General features: G+C 44.2%; 1 protein-coding gene across 1 annotated transcript in view; it reads right to left on the minus strand.

Annotated features, from left to right (window-relative positions):
* The window catches only part of Tmtc1 (transmembrane O-mannosyltransferase targeting cadherins 1), a 225,567-nt gene that overhangs the window by 39,775 nt on the left and 160,459 nt on the right, over positions 1-25,333 (minus strand). Inside the window, 1 exon segment of the mRNA XM_052719103.1 lies at positions 7,403-7,546. Within this exon segment, the coding sequence (XP_052575063.1) occupies positions 7,403-7,546 (144 nt within the window).

The following is a 25,333-nucleotide window of genomic DNA, read 5'->3' on the forward strand; positions in this document are numbered from 1 at the left end:
AAAAGCATCTGGCTGGCTGCAGTATGCACTTATTTTTCTGCTTGATTTTTATAAAATTCATGCACAACAGCCCACAAAGCACATTCTTGTTATATAACAGTGAAGATTGGAAAACTGATCAATTCAGATCACACTGCTGGGCTGGCAAGATGGCTCCATTGGTAGTCTACTGCACATGAGGACCCGAGTCTGATCCCTACCAGGCAAGTGTGATTGATATCAAACTTGTATTCCCAGCACTCAGGAGATGGAGACAGGTGGATCTTTGGGGCTCACTGGCCAGCGAGGCTAACCTACTTGGCAAGTACCAGGACAATGACAGGCTCCATCTTAAAAAAACAAAGTAGACAACCTAAGAGGTTGACCTCCGCCCTTGCCCTTCATGCTCATGCATACACATGTGTACCCACATACAGACACTCACTAGAAACAGACACATACATACAAAGAGCTACTCATGACAGCTAAAATTCAAGGACAAGATCACAGTCGTACCTCATCTCCTGTCACTGCCAGACAGAAAGTAAGGCATATGTGATGAAAAACTCAAACATGAGCATTCACAGGGCAGGAGACATGGTGGTGGACACAAAGCACAACTTCGGAAGCTTTAGTCCTGAGTCTCTCTTCACAGGTGTGGGGCAGACCTTGATGTGCTTAGCATCAGCCCTGTGAGGTCACTGCAGTGTGCCTGTGCAACAGGACACCTGTCTCCTGTGACCCTGTTCCTGCACATACAGATATGTGAAGGTGGGCTGAGGTTCTGGTGCCACCTGCTCCTGCACATACAGATATGTGAAGGTGGGCTGAGGTTAGTGCCAAACCAGTACCACATCAAGTACAAAAGCAGTCCCAAGGTAGCATGACTTGGAAACACATGCACATCCCAAGCCCTCTGGGAACTTCAAGAGGGCACAAACACAGTTCCATCGCTGGGATCTGGAGGAGAAGGTAGTTGAGAATGTCCTGGTTTAGCAAGTTGTTATCCACAGCTGGAGGCTGAGTGGATGAGTCATTGTACTGTGTCCCTGCTAGTCACTGGGCTGAGTGCTGTTTCTGTCCATTTCTGCTTCAGTTGCTGAGCAACATGGGTCAGATGTGATCCAGAACCCCTGACTGTGTGGCATCTCAGCAAAGGTGGAATGCCGTAGCAGCAAGAGAAAGTGAGTTTCCAGCTCTCTAGCTATACTTCAGTTAAGAGACTAGATGCCCTTGTCATAGGTAAGCTGCAGATGCTTATAGAGAGCTCTCTGGGACCTGTTGACCCATCTTCTACTTAAATGAAGAGATCTGGGCCCCAGCAGCTGACTGTCATCTAAGCTGTTTAACTAGTGTCATGAGTAGAGTATGACTGCCTTATTAGTGCCAAGAAGCCAAGCTTCAGATTGGACATGAAATACTACATTCCTAGGTTACAGTCACAGCTAATATCTAGTTCATCTTTATTGGGTGCTGGGTCCTATATTAAGTGCTTATATGTATTACATTTAGTACTTAAGAAAAGTGCAGTTTCTAGAATTATTTCTACTTTACACACAAACAGTTGAAGCCACAGCAAGCTAAAACTGTTCCCTGCAGTTACACAATAACCAGAGATCAGTACACGGTAGCAGCTACCCGTTTTAAGAAAGGACATGGCCTGATGTCACAGGAAGCACTGGATGTCAACGCCCTCTCTGCACTTCATTGGCATGTGATCCTGTCCTAGTCAATTATTTGTCTGGACAGGAGAGTTATGGGGGTGGTACCCAAACTGCTCCAAGTAGACAGAGTCCTAAGAAAGGAGTGAATCAACCATCATTCCTGTCAATTGGAGGAAGGTAACAGGAAGGGTGAGGGCAGAAAGCCCATGTGCTACCCAGCAGACAGGCTGGGGAGACTGGATTCTGTGGAAGGCAGAAGAGGAAGGAGCTGGCAGAACTGACAATGAGTCCCTTAGAAGGGAAGGCATCCTTAAAAACCAAGTTTCACCTCCCCAAGTGCTGCCTGGGATGGAGCCTGCAGGCCATAAGTAGGTGGGAGAACACACAGCACACACACACATGTTCCTCTTTCTGTCCTTCTTGCTTCTCTTTCTAGTGTACAAAGAGCATTTTAAAACTTGAAAGCTTTTTGATTCCTCCAACAACCCGAATACGAAATTGAGGTTTTGTGCCAAAGAGAAAGCCTGCTGGACTGACTCAAGATAAAGGAAGTGTTGGTGTCTTAAAGGATGACCGTGTCTGCAAAAGAAGTCCCCAGTGACTGGCATGTTACCTTTAGACTTTAACTGGACCATTCCTTCCTTAAGCCACCTCCCTCAGGGCCTGCCCTGTGGGGCTCAGAGCAGCTCTACTGCAAAGGCACACAGAGGAGAGTGCAGGCTGGAGGTTCTTAAAAACTCTTATACTTGACAAGGCAGTCAGGCCTGGCACATTATCTTTTCCTAGAAATATCTGTGCAGGGACAGTGAGTGACAGTCCTTCCAGAGAATGTAAACAAAGCCCTGGGCTCCTTTAAGACTGCTTCCTGTGGCACTCTGCTCTGGCCTGGACTGTGTTTATCACAGCCTGAGAACTTCACTAAAGATTTAAGAGCCAGGAATCATGGTACGAGCATAGTTGTGGGGTCAGTGTTCACAGAAGTACGGTAACGGTCTGCTGTGTTCTCAGTTAGGGGTCGTAGCACACGTTCTCATTTCCCAGATGAATCTGCTGGACAGACACTGGCTGTGAGTGGAGGAGAGTGGAAATGGGGCATATCCAGTGAACCAGAATAGAGTTAACTAAGCCTTACGAAGGGCCTTAGTCGATGTGGTCTGGCAGGTGTCTTTCACACACTGACAACTGGTCAGTATTCGCTGGGTCTGGGCTCACCAAGGACAGCAGAGTGGAAATGAGTGGTGAGCAGTAAATCCTGAATGCTGAAACATTTGGACACGGTGCCAATGCAAAGGGCACAAGTGCTCCCAAGTCCGTAGAGAAGGTGAAGAAGACTAGGTATTGGATAAAGGAGCAAAATAATGTCATACGACCTATTTAATAGAGGGCATCTAACAAAGTTGCCAACAGGCCAGCAGTAAGGGTATAAGGGGAGAACTGCGCTCATCACGGAGGCCTGATAACAGGAAAGTCTGGAAAGAAAACAACTAGAGAAGAGAGACAGAGAAGGGCTACAAGATGACAGTTCATAAAGGTCAGCAGGAGTGAAGAGAGTGGGAGAAAGGAAAGGTGCATGAGCAGAGGTAAGAGGCCAAAGGTCAAAGGTCAGAATGCAGGAACTATGGAATGGAAACACCTGCACTCTTAGAAAGTTAGTGGCACAGCCATGTTGGAAAGTACCCAAGCACAGTGGAGATGAACAGCCTTGGAGGGGAGGATGAACAGAACCTAGGGATGACAGGTACTAAAGTTCACTAATGATGGCAGCAGAGATTGTGGAACAGTGAAAACTACTGCCTGGTACTCAAGACAGGGATGACGGAAGAGTGTAGAGAATACTGTGAAGTGCAGAGATGAAGATGCAGGTGGCAGCATGAGACACTGAGCTGGGCTTTGGAAGCCGGAGAAGATCTGCAGAAAGGTAGGCATGAGTTAGGCTAACATGAGTAGGGAAAGGCATAAGGAATTAGGCTAGAGATAAAGACAGAAGTCACCTAACTACAAATAGGTAATTATGGTGGTGAATGGAGGATTTCAGGCCAAGAGGGAGAACCATAACTTGCCCACTCATAGCTGATGTGCTCACAAGGTAGCAGCAGCCAGGGAGAGTGCACCTTTACCCACTAACCTGGCATTTGGTGCTGAAGTTAAAAAGTGAAGGTTTTTGACTGAAATCCCAGCACCTAGGAGGCTGAGGCAGGAGGACTGCCATGAGTTCAAGGCCAACCTAATGTACACAGTGAAACTCCATCTCAAAAGAAAACAACGCTGAGAAGTAGAGATCTACCATCTTGTGCACATACAGATGTCCTTTCATAAAACATTGTGTGGCCAGTGAAGAGGGTGTGAGGAAGCATGCCCCAAACACTGAAGATTTTATAAAATAATAGTTATGTTTCTATGCCTTCACAGTCATTAGAAGGTCTTCATTTTGAAGGAGCTGATTAAAGAAGATAAAACACACACTGCCATTCAGTTTATCACACAGCTAGCTCCATTGATGGACGTTCTAGAACATTCTGTCATTGTTTTCATCACAGATTCAGAGAAACACTCTGGACATCCTCTAACGGCAATTGGGAGAGGTATGACATGAGTACTTACATTCTGTTTTTCATTTTAGTAACAAATACCATTATCTATTTTAATCATGCGTTCACATAAATGTTTCCCCATACCCTGATCTTAAATATTCTGTTGTGCCCTCTTGATACACTGGGGACTTCTGTAATCTTTGCCCATAAAAATCACAAGCTTTTCTTGCTTCTTTTCCTTTTTTCCTTTTACCATTTTGATATTTTAAGTCCCAAGAAAAGCCATTATTAATCAATATGAATTAGGGGCTGCTCCTCAGTATTCCACCATAATATGCTGAACAGACTCACAACTGAGAAGTTTCAAAGTATCAAGAAATGGCTCAAATGAGACCACACAGGGTGGGGAACCCTTGGAGTCTACTACTGAAGCAGGGGTCATATAATTCCAAGAATCTGAGCAGCGTGCAGTGAGCTGGCTGGCATTCTCTGACAGAGAAACTTCTCATTTTTAGACTTTCAGGCATGGACAAAGGACCTGTGTTTCCTTCAAAGTCAAGGTTATTAGTAAAAGTCAGTGTTGGCAAAGAGAGAAACCATTCCACGTGTAGTTACTGCACATTTGAAGTATAGTTGCTCTGAGATGGGCTGTGAGTGTCAAATATATATTAGATTTCACAGATTTAGTGTAAGAAAGCATGTCATCTCATTCATATCTTCAATGTTTTATGCTAAAATTTTAAACCATTGTTAAATATTAATCAAACACTAAAATAATAATTTAGACATATTAGGGTTTAACTAAAGATATGATTAAAGTTAATTTTTATATGTTTTAAAATATGACTTCCTGACATTGCATACACAGTTCTCAGACAGTTCCTATCAGGCAGTTGGTGGCCATTCTACAGAGGGCTGGCACTTTCCACATGAGCCACTAGGAGGCAGTGGTCAGGGCTGCTCAATTAAAAAGACAGAGGTTTCTCTGGTCCAAACTATAGTGTCCTCATTTATTAAATAGGAATGGTGAGTGGCTGCCTCTTAGGAACAGTCAGACCTATGCTGCTCATATGCAAAGAGTGAGCATTGCATTCTACACTACAGAAAGAAGCATGGTTTTATAAAGCAAACTGCAATAACTCAAAAGCTGAATCCAGAGAGGATCAGGGCACAGATGCTGAAGAAACAATAAATCCTGGCACTTGACCCCACATTTGCAACATTCTCACCCTTTTCTTGATTTCTACTCATTACTCCTGGCCCAGCAGCCCATTAGGGGAGCAGAGGTCAGCTCAGATCTGGTCTACATGCAGAGCAACCCTGCAGCTTTCTGCACCACCTTCCTCTGTCACTCAGCAAGCAACCTCCACATAATGAAAATAAACTGAACTGTTTCCTTCAGAAAGACTATTAGGAAGTCTACACAGGGCCAAGGCAGGCTCTTATACAGCTTTATATTATGTAATCTGAAGCTGGGGAACTATTTAGGAAAAACAGGAATGTAGCATAAACAAGACAAGGAAAGTGCAGAGTTCAGTCCTGGGTCAGTCACAAGCCTAGGTCAGGGTCACATAGCTCTTGGAGGAGCCTTGGGTTCCTTATCTGTAAAATGAGATGAAGATGGTAACCCTCTCAGCTCAGGTTGTTTTAAGAATTACATAGTATAGCTATACACACACACACACATATTACAAGTAGATTGTATATATAACTTACGTTAGTTAGAAAGTACTACACAAATGTTAGCTATTAACATGTTTTCATTCACTAGATTCTGAGACTCACACTAAGACATGGCTGCTTCTCCCTATGCATGGCACTTCTTAGAATCCCCATTTCCTCTTCTCCACTCACACTGAGGTCTCATTGGAAGAACACCATTAAAAACAAAAGGCCCCAGAAACCATTCTAGTCTTACATGGATGTAAAGCCATACTACTGATCTGGGTGATAACTTATTTACTGAGAGGGGGAAGCCTTATGCCGGTAACTCTGTAGCTTTCCTCGCTGCAAAGCAGCCATCACTACATTCTAAAGCATGCTTTCCTATAGTTTTAACTCAGACGTAATTATTGAAGAGGTCAGTGGAGACAGACTGGGTGGAAGATTAACATCTTCAGCTTGGTCCCCAGCAGGAGGAAACAGGACAGAACCACTGCCACAGAGCTATGTTGTCCAATTTGAGCACAGAACTCTGGAGAGCATTCTTGACAAGGAGTCTTACTGTGTAGGCAGCCATTCAGGTTAGCTTCTTAGGAGAAAAAAAAAAAACCTCATTGAAAAGATTTCTGAAACTAGTGCTATAGAAGCTAATTACCTAAGGAGATATCTGTGAGATTTTCTACCCACTCACTGAGCCACAAACAAAGCACACATAGACACTCTAGTAACGTTCAAACTCAAGTCCTTACAACTTCACACAAAGACACAGTGTTCACAGAGGCTCTAAAGTGAAATAAAAGTGCTGCCTGCAGCTAGTTAGCTGTCTCAGTAACTAGACTTCACCCTTCTCATGTGTTTTAATATGTTTTATTTTATTTTTTAAGATTTATTTTTATTTATGTGTATGTGTCTGTGTATGTTCACACATGTGTGGGTGCCTGTGGAATCCAGAAGATGGCGTCAGATTCCCTGGAGCTGGAGTTACAGGCAGTTATGAATTACTCAAAGTGGGGGCTGGGAACTGAACTCTGGTCCTTTGCAAGAGCAGTTCCTGCTTTTAACCAATGAGCCATCTTTCCAGCCCCTCCTGAGAATTAGTCTAACTCCAAACAAGCCTGGCTTTTTTTTTTAAACTTTAATCCACACTGAGCATGAATCCTGGTCAGGACCTTCATTTTACACTCAGAGAACTCTGCTTTCCTGGAGGTCTATTGTGGAATGTTCATCTTGGAATGGTTGTACCCCCTAGAGTCCTTCATAAAGGTTCACAAGGGACTAGAAGCATAGGAAAGCTCTTTGTAGCATCCCCTTCTTTGTAACACAGCACATGCTAAGTTTCTTTGACTTTGTAACCCTTCTCCATTCCCTGTGACAGACAACCAATCTATGGGCTGATCCCAGAAAGACATTCTGAGAAATATAGCTTTTAACTAACAAGAAATAGAATTAATTGCCAACGAAAGTGTGAAAACTATTCATCGCTAGGAAGAGGCATTGGTAGCACAATGAAACAAGTGTCTCTGGAACTCTCCAGGCCACCCAGCCAGCAGAAGCCACTCTCCTTACTTCAGGAGATTCCCCAGATTGAAGAGTGCACGGTTGTGCTGTGGATGGAGCTGCAGTGCCCTCTGGTAGTACATCTTTGCTTCTGCCATGTCCTTTGTCAGTGTCCCAAGGTTGTTCAGCGCACTTGCATGGCGTGGGTACAGCCTGGAAAATCAAAGTGTTAAACTTAGACTTCTAAACAGGTATCCCAAGCATACCACAGCCCAAATGCACCCTGAACGTTTCCTTGTAATGGGATGTCTGTGTTATATCTAAAGGCCAAGTGCTTTTGCAGCTGTAGGTATCTAAATAAATATAGCAAGAAGCAAAACCTTTTAACTCAGAGGTGTAAGTAAATAAACCCCAACACAGCAAGAGTAAATAAAATGTTAATTTATATCAATAAACACATTTCAGTCCCTCAGAAGCTGATTACACTCCTTTGCCAAAGAATCTTCCCTGCCCTGGGTGGGAACTTTCTGTTGAGGTCACACAGCTACCCTGTTCAGTGCTTTCAGCTGGTGTGGGGTCCCCCCTCAGGGAGGGAGCTTTTCAAATATCTTTGGATCAGAACCTAATAATACTGCTTCAACCAAGAAAGGATGGAACTCACATGTTTCCTCATAAAAAGAATCACTTGTTATGGAATATTAGTTAATGATGTGTTACATTCTTTTATGATGTGGAGCATTTGTTTAATGATGCAAAGATGTGTTGCATTCTTTTATGTTGCATTTATTTAACTTTGTGAATCTGTGTTACTTTGCCTGCCTAAAATACCTGATTGGTCTAATAAAGAGCTGAACAGCCAATAGCAAGGCAGGAGAGAGAAATAGGTGCGGTGGCCAGGCAGAGAGAATAAATAGAAGGAGCAAAAGAAGGAAAGGACTCCAGGGGCCAGCCAGCCACACAGAAAGAGATGGAGTAAGAAGTAAAGAAAGGTATATAGAAAGATAAAATCCCAGAGGCAAAAGATAGATGGGATAATTTAAGAAAAGCTGGGTAGAAACAAGCCAAGCTAAGGCCAGGCATTCATAAGTAAGAATAAGTCTCTGTGTATTTATTTGGAGCTGGGTGGCGGGCCCCCACAGAGTCAGAGAGTAAAAAGTAAAGAGTAAAACCAGCTGTATTTGACCTTGACCCTCTTTCTCCGTTCTCCCTCACTTTCCTTCCACTGGGCTTGATATGGTTCTTAAAATCCTGAGAACTTAAAACAGCTCAGACACAAAAATTAGCATGCAATGAAGTAAAAGCCAGCCTTCCTAAAATTCAAAAGAAACAAAAAGCAGGGTGGCATATGTATTAGCAAACTAAATTATCCATACATTAAGGGAGGGAGGGGTCAGTTCAGTCTTTCATTCAATATGGTAGAACCACCACACAGTCAGCCCTTTCTGACCAATCTGGAATGGACATACTTAGCAGGCTAGAAGACTTCCTCCACCTGTCATTTACCCATAGAGTTGACTTTTAATGCAGAAAAGCCAAGACAATGCTCACCCCAGTATGTGCTAATGCAAATGCAATTTGCAATTTTGCTAATGCAAAATTTTGAAGCATTTTCTCATATATCACCTCATTTAAAAATTCCTTGTGTAACGCTTTACCATCAAGGAAAGGAAGGCTGGGGAAAAATGAGCTAAAGCAGCAGATCTCTCTCGATCTCTCTCTCTCTCTCTCTCTCTCTCTCTCTCTCTCTCTCTCTCTCTCTCTCTCTCTCTCATACACACACACACACACACACACACACCCCAGAAACACTTGTTCTCTTAGGTGTTAAAAAGGCAAATTATTCCTGCTGATCCATTTGTTTTCCCAAATAATATACGAGTCACTCAACCCTCAGCAAATAAATGAATTGCTATGAATTAGAGCTTCTATTTAGAATATTTTTATTATTTCCTCTGAACAAGTTGTGGTGTTACTGTGTTCCCTGAAATATTGTGCACGCTAATAAACTTATCTGGGGTCACAGAACAGAACAGCCACAATATTAAACATAGAGGATAGGCAGTGGTAGCACACGCCTTTAATCCTAGCATTCCAGAGGCAGAGATCTACCTGGATCTCTGTGTGTTCAAGGATACAGCCAAGCATGGTGACTCATGCCTTTAATCCCAGAAAGTGAGCCTTTAATCCCAGGAGTGATAGCAGAAAGCAGAAAGGTATATAAGGTGTGAAGACCAGAAACTAGAAGCTTTTGGTCGGTTAAGCTTTCAGGCTTTCGAGAAGCAGTTCAGCTGAGATTCATTCTGAATGAGGACTCAGAGGGATCAGCTGAGGAATTGGCGAGGTGAGGAAGCTGTGGCCTGTTCTGTTTCTCTGATCTTCCAGCATTCACCCCAATACCTGGCTCCAGGTTTGTTTTTATTAATAAACCCCTTTAAGATTCCTACAACAGCAAGTCACTTAAATTATGACCAAAGAGGAACTAGTTCTCAGAGGGGGAAGTGAAATCAATGCAAAATGTAAGGGGATGGCTTCAAAAATACTTATTTACTACAAAATATTTGCCCGCCCCCCATCTTAAAATCATCATGACTGTTAGGTCCAAAATAAACTCCACACAAATGGCTATCTGTGGTGCTGTTAGGATACCAAGCACATGCTGGCCACCAGGCTCTATCTGTTACTGAGTCTGGTGTGGGCTATTTAATCATACTGTGACACTCTGAGACTGTTAATAAAATCAACCTTGGATCAGGTGTGGAGCCAGCGACTAGTTGACAAGAATTAGTCATAGAGAGTGTGGAGGACCCAGAAATATGGATAGGGAGACCCACAAAAAGGAGTAGGGAGGGACTTAGAGAAGAAGAGATGCTCTCTTGCTGTGTCTCCAGCCAAAAAGGAAGGTCAGTTGGTTGCTTCTCGGCTTCTCTGAGCTAGCAGTTTCTCACCCCAATATCTGACTCCTGAATCTTCTTGGTAGATAGAGTAACTTAGATAAAAATAACAGGAGTCCTTGCTGGCATCTGTGAGAACCAAAGTTACATTCTAAGTTTTAATTACAGTGCCTATGAGATCCATGAAACAAAAACACCTCTGATCTGCAAGCCTCTTGCCTAAGGACAGATACTTCCTGAAATGCTGGAGGCTGTTTTTTATGGGAGGTAACAAGGCAAGTCCATTTGACCCATCTGTGCCTCACATGCTCGATCACATGTGGGCAGGAAATACGTCAGGACGTGCGCTTACCACTGATTGGACCCCATGGGAAATGTGGTGAATCATGAGTTTTGCCTTTTTAAGCTCCAGCAAACTGTGACTTGGGGCTATATTCCAGAAACCCAGAGATAGATCTGGCCAGAAAGTCCATCAACTTGACCAATATTTAATTAAAACTTGCTTCGAATTTGGCTTTAAATTGTAGTAGTGGTCTTATTCTCCACTGGTGGGATTAACACACCCTGGCTCTTCTTGGCTCTTCTTATCCATTCCCTACCCTAAACCTCTCCAGCTCATGGGCTTCGCTTCCCTAGCGTCGCACTCCCTCATAACCCTACTGTTTTGGCCACATGCTCTCTTAGCCCCTCCTCCGTGGTCTCCTGCACCCTTATTCTCTGTCTCCCTCTCTTGTTCTTCCTCTCTCTCTCTCTCTCTCTCGTGAACAAGTCCATTTCTGCTGGCCATGTTCTGTCTGCTACTTCCTCTCCCTGCCCTGGACACCTCCAGATGGCTCTGGCTATACTCTCCTTCATGTTTACAATAAAAACCTTCCCCTCAACCATACCTTGGAGCGGTCATGTCCTCAGTTTATACCATTATCTCTTCAAGAAGCACACACTGTTTGGGAACTAGCTAGAGTCAACAACACTCAGTAGCCCATAAGAAGAGAACTCCTGCTTTATGAGTTTCTGTTTGTAAGGTTTGTATGTGTATAAGTGTGTACATGTAGGTGTGTGCATGTGTCTGTGCAGGGAGGATGCTTAGTGTCCTGCTCTATCACTCTCTGTCTGATTTCTTTGAGGCAGGGTCTCTCGCCAAACCTGGAGCTAGGCTGGTGGCCAGAAGCCCCACTAATCCAGTCTCCACCCACACAGTGCTCTGGGGTTATAGGCATAAGCAGCCATACTTGGCTTTTTGTGTGGGTCATCACCCTTGCTCCTCAAGAACTCTTGCCCACTGTGCCCTGTCTGTAAAGGCCCATAGATATAGCTGTTTGAGATTAAAGTCTGGGATTATATTTTGCTTTACTCATGTATTTTAAAATTTAAAAGTTAAAAATTTAAAGGTTTAAAAGGGTAAGTTTTACCCTTTCAGTACCTTACCAGTAATTTTATTGTTCAAATAACATTGATTTATGTGTTATAGTTTGCAACTCCCTTCCAGAGCCATACACACCTAACCAAGTGTCTGATTTTCATGCCACACATAAATTTATTTGAGGTTAACTAAGGTTGGTTGTTTATTTTCTATTTCCAGTTGAGAAAAAAATATCATAAAGGAAAACATGACTAGGAAAATCTACCTCTACAAATGAAGCTCAATTTCACTTCCCTTCAGGCATGGACAGACTGTTAATTCTGCATATTTTAAGAGCTTGGTTCCTTCTGTGCCATCAATTCAATCATCCTGTCACCAGCGGCCCTAGGTGACACTGGTGATCTTCCCAGTTGGCTTCTGACTGTATGAAATGATTACCAGCACTTAACCTGCACTGCTGCTTTCTTCTCTGACTGTATGAAATGATTACCAGCACTTAACCAGCACTTAACCTTTTTTGCACTGAGTTCCCGACCCCTTGAAGAAAGCCTTAGGGGCTGAACAGGACCTCTCACCTCCTTCACCTCAGTGACCTCAGGGCTGCTGTGGAGGGACTCCACCCAGGGGTTTGGCTGAGGCTCCTCAGAGTGAAAACATTTTCTCCAAGCTCTCAGGAAGTGAGTCACTTGTAAATGGTTGTATTGTCCTGATTCCAGAGGTTTCACTTCTAAGGGTGGGAAATCTACTGAACTAACACTTCTCTTCCCTTTTCAATAGGAATGGGTGAGAGTGATGAACTTTGGATTGAGTGGCAGAGTGAACAGGAAACTGGTCCATGGGGAAAATACTAGACTAGGGGACAGATGTCAGCAGCATGATGCTGAGTATGCGTGTGAGTAAATTGCTTCTATAAAGTTTCCGTGTGAATGAATGAGATGATGGGCATAAAAACACCCATCATCACAACTGTACTTTGAGGTCAAATGCAGGACCCTGGTGATCACATGCCAGGCTGGGGCTCTCCTTCCCTCACATCAGAAACATCACTCTCAGACTGGGGAGATAGTTAGTAAAGTCCCTGTCACACAAGCATGCCAGTCTGAGTTGGGATTCCCCAATACTCATGTAAAAGCTGGACATGGAAGCTGGGCACGCCTTTAGTCCAAGCACTCGGGAGGCAGAGGCAGGCCGATCTCTGTGAGCTCGGGGCTCTCCCGGGCTACAGAGTGAGATCCAGGAAAGGCGCAAAGCTACACAGAGAAACCCTGTCTCGAAAAACCAAAAAAAAAAAAAAAAAAAAAAAAAAAAGCTGGACATGGTTGTGCATGTCTGTAAACTTAGTCTTTGTAGAGCAGAAACAGGTATGTTCCTAAGGCTTACTGGCTGCCTACTTGATACAGTCAGTGAGCTAGCTCTATGTTCAGTAAGAGACTGTCTCAAAAAACAAAACAAAACAAACAAAACCAAGGTGAAGAGAATGGAGGAGAAAGACGCCTGACTTCAACCTCAGGCCCCCCACTCACCTGCGTGGGTGAACATACATGCATATGAAGAAACACACACCACCACTCACCCTCATCGTTGCCTCTAGGAGCCTTTGAATTGCTCCTATCAGTCAAAATAACATCTACTCTTTCTCCATCACCAGCCCAGTGAACAAACATTTAAACCAGCTCCCATACATCTGTTCTTCCTGTGCTGTGCCCTCTCAGATACTAAGGCTAAGGAACCATTTCCATTTTGAGAATATAGAGGTATCGTCAATTCTTCACAGTAGGAATAATTGATCTTCACAGGCCCAGCAGCATTTCCAAAGCTTTTCCTGTTTGCTCCACACTAAATGTAATTCTAGACTAATTTAAAGCCATATCCAAGGTCAGGGGGTCATTCAAAGTCCTGTGTGCCTTCTGAGTGACAGGTTCACATGTCCCTGGGTCTTTGCTGTAATGGCATTTCTTAGCATGAACACACACTGGCTGGGCTAACTCAGAGACAACAGTGGGCAGGAAGATATGTCTGTATTCCTAATCAACAACTTCCAGCTAAAGAGATCATGGGGTGGGGAGGGCACATATTCTGAATGTCCATCTTGAGCGTTGGGGATAATCACTGGTACACAACTGGAAGCAGGCAGGCTGGGAAGTATCTGGCAATACCCAGATCAGCCCTGTACCAGGGAGAGCTAATCTGCCCTCACTGCCCACAGCGCTCTGAAAAGCACCACTTGACGGGTCCAGAAATACAGAAATATAAAATTATAAGCTTAAGAGATTAAAAACTGACAATCATCAGCTCTAAAGGTTAGCTGCTAACAATGGCTCTCTGCTTTACAGCCAGCTCCTCTGTCAACAGCCAGGGGTTAACTTTTAATCCCTTTGCCCCTTAGAGCCAACAACTGCCTGGACCAAAGTTAACTTTTAATAGTTGTTTCTACATGACTTCTGGCATGCATCCCATACCTGATGTTCTTACATAACTCCTAGCATGCACCCCGTGCCTACACTATAAAAGGGGGGCAGTACCTGCCTCCATTGCCACAGTCTCAGAATTCCAACATTGGCTGTGGTCTCAGCTAGCTGATAAGCTTTTGTGCCCCAGTGTTTTGCTTTTTTAATTTTTCTGGAATAAAGTTTGCTTCTAGTTTAAGAGACTTTGGTGGTCTGTCCCCCATTACTGTGAGACCCCGACCCAACACACTCAGCGTGGTGGGGCTGTCACAAAGTGTCCTGTGACTGAGAAGTTATACACTGTTGTTACACAGGCTTCCTCTCTACAAGTATTTCTTTTTTTTTTTTTTTTTTTTTTTTTTTTTGTTTTTTCGAGACAGGGTTTCTCTGTGTAGCTTTGCGCCTTTCCTGGAACTCACTTGGCAGCCCAGGCTGGCCTCGAACTCACAGAGATCCGCCTGGCTCTGCCTCCCGAGTGCTGGGATTAAAGGCGTGCGCCACCACTGCCCGGCTACAAGTATTTCTTAAGCACCTACAGTGGGCCATGCTCTCTGTCAAAGGCCTAGAACAGCAAGACAACCTGCCTTTGCTTCCAGCCAGTAGGAAACAGACAGAAAAGGCGGAAACAGTGAGCTGTGGGGAGCATGGAGAACACATGCCTGGGGTCTCCGTGTTCCTTAAGGTATTCCATAGTGAAGACGGACAAGGAGTGACAGTGACGGTGGGATTGGGCCTGATGAAGGGGCAAAAGCAGGGAGAGAAAGGAAAGTACTGTGAGGGCTAGCAGTACATTGTTAAGTTTTAATTACTATGCTTAAGAGATCTAAAAACCAAATCCCTCTAACCTGTAAGGCCCACTTGCCCAGGGACAGATAACTTCCTGTGATGCTGGGGGCTGTTGTTTATGTAGGATAACAAGTCACGTTTTTCACTTCTATAAACAAGGTTGGTTGCCCCAACTGCACAGGATGTGCTTGATCACACATAGGCGGGAGGTATGCAGGCAGGAAGTAAGTCAGGATGTATGCTTGGCCCCTATTGGACGAAGGGAGGAAGTACATAGTCTTGTGAGTTTTATCTTTGCAAGTACCTGACTAACATAATTCGGGGCCATTCTCTAGGAATCCTGGGTACAGAACTGGTCAGTGTCTATATTCCTGACCAGTATTTAATAAAGCCTGCTTCAAATTTGGCTTAAAAATTGTGGTAATGGTCTTGTTCTCATCCAGTGGGATTAACAGTGTTCTGACAGAACAGTCCATGAAAGAAGCTATGTGAGAAGATTTCTGAGAGCTTGTGAGAAAACTCCAAGTAAATAAGAGCCTTGTAACCTCTGTTCCTCATGGGTTGTTCTTGGAATGTGCTTTCGTGCCCCTCCTGGGTGTAATAGTAGGATCGGGTTTACTTCAGATTACCTGTCATCTTACCCATTATTATCCAGAATGATGTTCCCAAGCACAAGTACAAGCTAAACTCATGTGACCTTGTCCTGTGACTGTATACAACTTGAACTCAAGTGAACTTTGCTCATATGACTTGGCCTAACCCTCAGAACTCCCTCAGAATATAAACGGTCCGACGCTCTGAATAAAGTTGGCTATTGCATGAGACTTTAGTCCGCCTCAGTTTTAGGCTCCACCCTCTCAGGCTCACACTGCCAACTAGAGTGGCAGCAGTGTTCCATGGAAAGGAAGTAAAGCCAAAGAACTCAGGGAATCGGTGGAAATGGGCAGGCTGCTCTGCAGAGACGGTGAGCACTGGGTGTGCAGTGCCAGAGGGAAGGATGTGGAAATGCCCTGCGGCCTGCCAGGCACATGAGGCAATAGAGGGAAGACAGGAAGTGCAGAGATACATCTAAGGGCTGAGCAGCACAAAGAGGCGAAGGGAAGCTTTCTGAAACAAAGTGAATACCCAGAAAAGAAGGAAGCCCAGCAGAAGAAAGGAGTGGGAGAACTGTTTATGAAGGGTTTTTCAAAGGAAGAAGAGTCTAAGGAAATACCAGGGAGACCAACAGCATGTATCATCATGCTCAAACCAAACCAAGTAAAGAAGAGTGTGCACTTTGAAGATAAGGAAAGTCAAATGCTCCAATAGGTGATTCCACAGGCCCATCTGCTGGGAAGCAGCTGGTGACACTGGAGAAAGCAGCCCCAGGGGTCCCAAGAAGAGGGTCTGAGGGAGCAGAAGGACACAGAGAAGAGTCTGTGGCTCTCTAGGAGATTGTGTCACTTGAGAGGCAAAAAATGAACAGACCCACTAGCCTACATGGCAGATGAAGAAGAAATAGAGACAGACTTATATGCAGGGTTGTTTAAAATTGGAGCAATTAAAGAACATTTACAGAGCAACAGGTGCCAGATGAAGGACAGTATAGTAGTTTGAATGTAACTGGCCCCCATAATCTCATAGGGAGTGGCACCGCTAGGAGGTGTGGCTTTGTTGGAGTGGGTGTGGCCTTGTTGGAGGAAGTGTGTCACTGTGTGGGCGGGCTTTGAGGATTCCTATGCTCAGGATACCACCCAGTGTGTCAGTCGACTTCCTGTTGCAAGATGCAGGACTTTCAGCTTCACCACCACATCTGCCTGCACTCTGCCATGCTCCCCGCCATGATGGTAATGGACTGAACCTCTGACACAGTAAGCGAGCCACCTCAAATAAATGTTTTCTTTATAAGAGCTGCTGTGGTCATAGTGTCTCTTCACAGCAATAAAAACCCTAACTAAAAGCCGGGCGGTGGTGGCGCACGCCTTTAATCCCAGCACTCGGGAGGCAGAGCCAGGTGGATCTCTGTGAGTTCGAGGCCAGCCTGGGCTACCAAGTGAGTCCCAGGAAAGGCACAAAGCTACATAGAGAAACCCTGTCTCGAAAAACCAAAAAACAAAACAAAACAAAAAAAAACAAACAAACAAAAAAAAAAAAACCCTAACTAAGACAGGCAGTTACAGAAACAGATTTAAAGAAAGGATTACAAGTCAGATCATTTCAACACTAGATGTGATAGGATCCTGAGCACAAAACAAGAAAGAAGTAAAGGTGTAGAGATACACTGGTGGATAAAATTCTTGCTGCTCAAGTATAACAATCAGAGTTTGGGTCTCCAGAACCCAAATAGGTGCCAAGTAAGCATGGAGAGACAGGGAGGCCTCAGTGCAAACTGGCTAGCTAGACTAGCTGTATCGATGAACCCAGGGGTCCTAGCTCAATGAGTAAGTTGGACCTTGTCTTAGTTACTTTTCTCTATGATGAGACACCACAACCAAGTCAAATTATAGAAGAAGAGTTTATTTGGAGCTTACAGTTTCAGAGAGTTAGAGTACATGACCATCATAATAGGGAGGCAGATTGACAGGTATGGTGCTGGAGCAGTAGCTGAGAGGTCACATCTTGAGACACAACCAGGAGGTAGAGAGAGAGAGAGAGAGAGAGAGAGAGAGAGAGAGAGAGAGAGAGAGAGAGAGAGAGATCAAATGACAAAAATCTTCTTGAAGCCTCAAAGCCCACCCACAGTGACACAACCTCCTCCAACAAGGCCACACCTTCTAATCCTTCCCAAACAGTTCCACCAACTGGGGTCCAAATGTTCAACTATCTGAGATTATGGGAACCATTCTCACCAAACCACCACAGACCTCAATTAAGGAAGATTCCAAACATCATCCTTGGGCCTTTACACCTGGTACACATATGTGCACATACACCTGTACAAACATATGTGTACATACATGTTCAAACACCACTCACATACATACATGCCAAAATAAGAGGGAAAAAGAACACAATCTTTGCAGAGAAGAAATTTGCTAAAGGAGTTGGCTCATTGGCTTGTGGAAGCAGTAGGAACAACTAAGTTTGAGTCCTGAGGCAGTCTTCCGGTGTGGCAATCTCTGTGAGAACCTTCAGCTCACTGAAATGAGGTTCACTCACACTATGCTGCGTCATCTGCCTGACTCAGAAGCTCTGGATTTAAGCTTGAATCTCATCTGAAGGAGATCACCTCACAGAAGCATTGATGGTAAGTTTTGAACAAGCTTCTGGACATAATGGCCCAGACAGACTGATTAAGTGTCCCCACCACAAGCCCATCTCCTGGCAGTGTGGGTCCAGGAAAAGGAGCAAAGACCTGGCGTAAATCTCAGCTGTTTGTTAGAAACTATAGGTTTTATTGATAGTTATTGCAGTCTTTTAATTTTTACACTATATTTGTTAGATTTTATAAAAATTTCACGAAATTTAGGCAGTTTAAAACACAGATATTAGCTGAGCATGGTGGTTGTGGTGGTTTGAATAAGAACGGCCTTGCTGGGCAGTGGTGGTGCATGCCCTTAATCCTGGCCTCTACAGGCTGCTCAGGCACTTGAATGTTTAGTAGGATTAGGAGGCATGGCCTTGATGGGGATGTGCTTTGCAGTTTCAAAAGCCCATGCCAGGCCCAGTGTCTGTCTCTCTGTCTCTGTCTCTCTCTCTCTCTTCCTGCTGTCTGTAGATCAGGACATAAAAACCCTCATCTCCAGGGCCATGCCTGCCTGCATACCACCATGCTCCCCACTATGTATGATAATAATGGACTAATACCATGAAACTGTAAGCAAGTCCCAAATTGAATGCTTTCTTTTATAAGAATTGCCTTGGTGACTGTGTCTCTTCACAGTAATAGAACAGTGACAAAAACAGAACTTGGTACCAGGGACTAGGGCCTTGCTTTAACAGGCCTAGTATTGACTGTGTGTGTCACGTTATTATGCAGATCTACAGTAAAAAGAAGCAAAGAAAAATACAAAGCACAGTTTGAAGAGAAAAGGAGCACATGGAAATGTAATGTTGGAGACAAGTCTAGTGCTCAAGGATATACAAAGTTTAAAGAAGGCCTGATGCTAGATGGAATAAAGGGAGTGGTGACCTCAGTGTAAGAACCCACCCAGCTAAGCTTCCAACTTGTAAAAAGGAATTAAAGAAAAGCTTAAGCAGCAAGGGAAACAGAAAGCTGACACAAATGTAATTGAATGAGGTGGCCATGTTCTAGCCCCAGAAAGCAGCAAAACTTGGCAGCTTTAGCCACATGACTCTGGCTTTAGAGTCAAGGATACAAGAGAGAGATTGTGGAATCTCCCTTCGTGGCTAAGGGAAGCTTCTGAGGCCAGGTATGCATCAGGGATGCCCCTGAATGGAGGCCTAGACCAGCCATTGTATGAAGCTATGAAGGTGAAGCCTGGATTGCCTTGGAGACCCTGGTAATATTCTGATCCTGCCCCTTGGGGCCACCCTGTGTCCTGATGTAAAAGTCTCCTTTTAAAGAAAAACTCCGCCCCTTTCTCTCACTTCTTCAGCCTTTTCCTCTCAGAGGTGTGCACCCCCTTCTCTCTTTCCCTTCCTCTCTTTCTGTCTCTCTGCCTCTTTATCTCTCTATTATAATAAACTCTCCATGTGGATGCATTGTCTGGGTTGTGTATCACTGGCCACTGCATCTGCCCAGCACGTTTCCCTGCACAAGCGGGGTACCCTGGGTGTGGGGGGGAGAGTGTTGTATAATAAATCGTAACAGACTCCAAGATGTTGGAGATGTCAGAGCTGTGGGATACCTCCTAAGAAAAGCTGTAGACTGGGTTTGGAACCAGTCTAAGAAGAGAGAAGTGTATTACAGTCAACAAAACTGAAAGGAGTTGGAGATTAAAGAGCACTTTGACATCAGACATGGAGATGCAGAGTTTGGAGTTTGCCCAGCTGGTTTTTGGTCTTGCTTTGGTCCAGTATTTCCTCATTATGCTCCCTTTTGGAATGGTAATGTATATTCTGTGCCACTGTATGTTGGAAGTATGTGATCTGTTTTTTCATTTTGATTTTACAGGGGGATTACAGTTAAGAGAATGCTTTGAGTCTCTGAAGAGGCCTTAGACTTTAAACAATGGTAAGACTGACATACATTATGGGGTCTTTTGAAGTTGGACTGAATGCATTTTACATTATGATACAGGTAACAACCTATGGAGGCCAGGGAATGAAATGTGGTGGTTTGAATAAGAATGGTCTCTTCAGGTTCATGTATTTGAATGCTTAGAAGGATTAGGAGGTGTGATCTTATTGGAGGAGGTGTGTCCTTGAAGAGGTGGGCTTTGAGGTTTCAAAAACCCGTGCCAGGCCCAGTATCTTTCTCTCTCTTCCCTTTTGTCTCCCTCCCTCCCTCCCTCCCTCCCTCCCTCCCTCCCTCCCTCCTTCTCTGCCTATAGATCAGGATGTAAAGCTCTCAGCTCCAGGGCCAGGCCTGCCTGCATGCCACCATGCTCCCTACTATGATGATAACGGACTAATAATGCTCTAAAATTTTAGGCAATTTCCCAATAAAATGCTTTCTTTTATAAGAATTGCCTTGGTCATCACGTCCCTTCACAGCAATAGAACCATGACTAAGACAGTGGCGGGCAACTATAATTCAGTAGTGGGGAGGCTAAGGCCGAAGGCTTGTTCCAAGTTCAAGGCCAGCCCGTGGTCTCGGTGACAGGAGGAACAGTAGGAGTGGTGACTATGGTTAGAATTTGTCTCTGAATGCTATGTGATGAGTGATTTGGACATTATTTTAAGCCTGCTACAGGAATAATAATGAGATCCGCCATCTGTTTGAAGTAGGTGGCAACACCATCCTCATTAACACAAAGTCAAAACTCTGTTCTGATGAAATGTGATGAACTCTGAAACATTGAAGGTCCCATACATTTTGGGTAAGAGTTACCTCTTCTGTAAAGAAGCAGTATGTGCTGTTTGGAGCACGTGCCTTCAGTTTGGAGGCACTGTTTCCAGCTGCCAGGTGTGGGTGCAACCAAGGCCTATCTCCTCTCCACCAGACACCTGGGGTGTAGTGCCTGGTGGCAAGTGGGTGTCTAGATTGATGTCTGCTCATGACTACTCTGAGGGTTCAGCCCTGCTGCAGAAGTGCTCAGGGTCAGTGAGCCTGGTGCAGTTCAGTGCATCCCCACGCCCTTGTCCATCCTGCTCTCGGCTTCCTTCCTGAGTTTATGAGAGTGCTCTGGATGGATTTCCTGTATGCAAACCTCTGAAGACTATGTCCTGGGAAGCCTCACCCAAGCTAGTCAAACGGAAGTGAGACACAGGGAGAAAAAGGCAGCCAGAAAGCACGGAACCTGCCTGAGGATAAATAATGACACTTTCATTTTGAAACTCAGTTGATAAGTTGGCCACAATTTTACTAAAATTCAGTATTTTTCTAAAGTAATGTTAATTCCTTAAACTTTATGAACATGAGACATAATAAATAACATCTACAGATGTGCATATATGTGCATACATGCATGTGTGTATCTGATATATGTGCGCGTGTGTATGTGTGTACACGTGTGTGTGCGCATGTGTATGTAGATTAAGAAGGTAATTTATTCTTAGTTCATCAGCAGGAAAAAACAAAAATAATTTCAAGCACCTACTTGTGATATTAAAAATTTCTTTAGAATTTCACAGATAAAAATGCCACACCAGCCAAAGAAACCATCTCCTCCAGGCTAAACCTGGTTAATAAACAATATTAAGATTTTAATTTTTTTCCAGAGACACAAGGCAGATAGTGTCATGGTCACAAGAAAGACATTTAAAAATGTTTCCTCAGCACAGATTGTAAAGGAGCTTTTAGAAACACTCCTGACTCCTGATTTTTAATGACCAAACTCCAGCAGCTTATAAACGGAATTTTAAAGGAATTACATGGAGCTAATGCCGACAGACTGGATGCACCAAGCACAGTAGTTAATCAGACATCTCAGGTTTCCTCAGACTCTAATGTCAACCATGGTTCTTCAGTACTCATTCCTCTAGTAGTTCGTTTTCCCACAGACACTTAGCTCAATCTAATGGGATCTCCCTGTAGAATTCCAGTCATCCCGTGAAGAGGGAAATACAAAGAACTACATCAATGGGCCCTGTTCTCCTGACGAGTCCATACACTAAGCAAACTGCAATAGATTTCAGTTCAATTCTTTCTCGTGTGTTAGCCAATCAAACAGTTCCCTTTCTTGCACCTGTGATAAAACACCTGACAGATGCAACTGAAGGGTGAAAGCCTGGGGAAAGGAGGCTGCTTACTTGTACCTGGCCCCAAAGGGTAAAGCTGGCACTTAGCCAGCTTCCTCCTGTTCCCTTTTCATTCAGTTGAAGACCCCAGCTCACAGAGTGGCCCCAGCTACGTTCAGAGTAGGTTTTCCCTCCTTGGAAACACCCTCACAGGCACACTTAGTGGTGTGCCTCAATCAGTCAACAATGGAGATCAACCATCACACTGGAGATGTCTTTTGTACAAGAGAAAATTTAGTTATCCAATAGAAAAGAGCCTGGTCCATTGTGGGAGCCTTCCTGTGGTGGTCTGAATAAGAATGGCCCCCATAGGCTCATATATTTCAATGCTTGAAGGGTTAGGAGGTGTGACATTATTGGAAGAGGTAAGTCACTGGGGTGGGCTTTCAGGTTTCAAAAGCCCATGCCATTCCCAGTTTCCTAGTTAGATTTTTTTCTGCCTTGTGTTTGTAGATCAAGGTATAAACTCTCAGCTACTGCTTCAGCACCATGCCCACCTGCCTGCTGCCATGCTCTGTATATGATGGTCTTGAACTCACCCTCTGAAACTGTAAGCACCCCCAAAGTTGTTTCTTGTATAAGCTGCCTTGGTCATTATATCTTAGCATAGCAACAGAAAAGTAACTAAGACATCTCCCTATGAGTTATTGATCAGGAAACCCCAGAGCACCCCACCAAAAAACCCAGGCTATTGGTTGCCCACTATAACTAGATGGTAAGAGCCTATTGCAGATACAACACACTTTGGTTGTAGGACACAGAGAGATCAAGCTGGAACTGATCTGAAAACTTCTTCCCTGCAGGCTAGCTTTCTAAGTGCCAGAAATGCTGTGTAGGCTATTGGGGGAGAAAAACCCACCAGTGGAATTATCCTGTGATGAACACAGCACTGTATACAACAATACTGCCTCACCTGCCAGGTCAGATGTGCACAAAGGTTATGGATATAATCAATCATTTTGGACTGACTTTAAGTCCTGTTCCACAGAAAGGGAATTCATGCTTGGTGCTATAAACCTGGTCAAAATGTCCACCTGAGTGCCTTCAGTTTGGACATCATATCACCTGACTGCATTGTTGGAATTGTGGTGGCTAAATTTTAACTGTGAGATTAAGATGAAGCCATTCTTGTAAAAAGAGTTACCTGAGTGGCAGAGGGTTGCAGTCCCTCTGTCAGCATAGAATCCTGCACATAGAATGTGTCCGGGGATGACGCATCTGAGTGAATGAAGGTTCCATGGAACTTTCCTTCCTCCCTCCCTCCCTCTCTCCTCCTACCCTTCTCCATCTCTCTTTCTATCTCTCTATCTCCCCCTCCTTTCCTCACCCCATTCTCCTTTTTTCTTTCTTTGGGGATGGGAATGAGAATTTGGGCAATTCTTCACCATGTAGCTCTCTCTGGCAGGCCTAGAACTCACTATGTAGACCAGGCTGGCTTTGAACTCCCAGCGGCACTCATGCCTTTGCCTCTCACATGCTGGGATTTCAAGTGTACATCACCTTGCTCAGCCAGAAGTCTTTCTGATTCACCAGACAAAGGCAAACTTTAGTTTCTGTTCCAGGTGCTAGTTCTTGACCAGCACAGTTTAACAACCTGAATTTAACCATGCAGCGATTTAAACAGTGAAAAGCAGATCCCATAACTATCACCTGTAGTAAGACTGCACTTCAAAAAGCCTGTTAATTATACTATCAGATCTCTAGATAGCTTCTAAACCAAGTAAATGCTAAAACTCAGATGTGTCTAATAAAGGTGGTTTTTTATTTACAGTATTCACTGCCTTGAAATATTTTACAAACAGGTAAAATATAAGTGTGGAAAGAAAACATAAGGAAAGTAGATAAAAATTAGAAATACTAAAAAAAGAGGGTTTGTTCAAAAAATTGTCACTGATTTAGATGTGAAGCAACTGTAAAAGACTGGAGGAAAATAAGACAAAATCTCAACTAGTCTACTCACATGACTGTAAGTACCTTTAACTTGTGTTCTATTCTAAAGCAACAAAACTGTAATGACTAAATATGGGCACCGTCACTGTGAAATTGAATCTGCAGGCTCTTAAGGACTTTTTGTTGTTGTTGTTGTTACTAGAAGGCTTGTGAATGAATGCACATTTGAAATTTCAAGGCAAGATAAAATACTAAGAAGTGTTCATGAGGCTGGCTGTGGTGCATACCTATAATCCCAGCTATTCAGGAGGCTGAAGCAGGAGAATTGCAATTTGAAGATCAGCCTAAGCAACTGAGACCCTGTTGCAAAATCAAATGTAAAAGGTGACTGGGGAGAGAAGGGGGGGTGGGGAAGGAGGAGAGAACAGGGAGGAAGAGGAGGGAAGGAGACCTGTTTTATGATTTTGTTTTTAACTGACTTTTACAGCTAGTCAATAAACACACAAATCACCAAGTACCCACTCTACATCTCCTGCACATTGTTCAGGCAGGGTCACCTCCTTCTTCTAGACATACTGGAGAAGGCATTGCTTGGGAGTTCTTAGGTGGGAACAGCACAGCTGGATTGTTGGGAGGTCTCTGAGCTTCCCTCCTATTACCTGCCACAAAATGGCAGGAATCTATTCCTATACAACAGAAAGTTAGAAAGCTTGGGAGGTAGACAGTAGATACACCCATGTTTTCTGGTTCTCTCAGATGAGAGTCTCAGGATTTAGTGTCAAAATTAAGTGTGAACTGGAAAGCTGCCCCTCACGGCAACACTTACATGCTTGGCATTTGTTCAAGACTTAAGGACAGGTTTCTGAGGTGGTGTGCACATGACATGAAATGGCCCCACAGACCCAGACGTTGGAACACTGGTCCTCAGGCGGAGGTGCTGTTTGAGCAACTTAGAGACTTTCTAGGAGGTACGGCCTCACTGAAGGAAGCAGGTCACTGGATGTGCTCTGAGGCTGACACCAGGCTCAGCTTCCCCTCTGCTCTCTGCTCCCTGCCAACACAGTAGGTAAATGCCACTGCCTGTGGCGTCTACATGCTCATTTCAGCAGTTAGGGGGATTGAGGAACTGATTCCAGACCCCACTGCCTTTAATTTGCTGCTTCCCTAGTCACTCTCTCCCTTGCTGTGGTAAATACAGAGATAATCTAGAGTTGAAGGAGAAGAGCCATTGGGTAGGAGACGAGTTGAGTCCCTCTTGGCAATTCCCACCAAGGAATAGCAGTATGGGAAATCTTCTATTCACCAAAGATAAACAACTGTCTCGATGATGAATGGTCTTGGG

The sequence above is a fragment of the Peromyscus californicus genome, unplaced genomic scaffold (genome assembly GCF_007827085.1).
Source record: "Peromyscus californicus insignis strain IS unplaced genomic scaffold, ASM782708v3 Scaffold_6__1_contigs__length_162567912, whole genome shotgun sequence".
Classification (NCBI taxonomy): domain Eukaryota; kingdom Metazoa; phylum Chordata; class Mammalia; order Rodentia; family Cricetidae; genus Peromyscus; species Peromyscus californicus.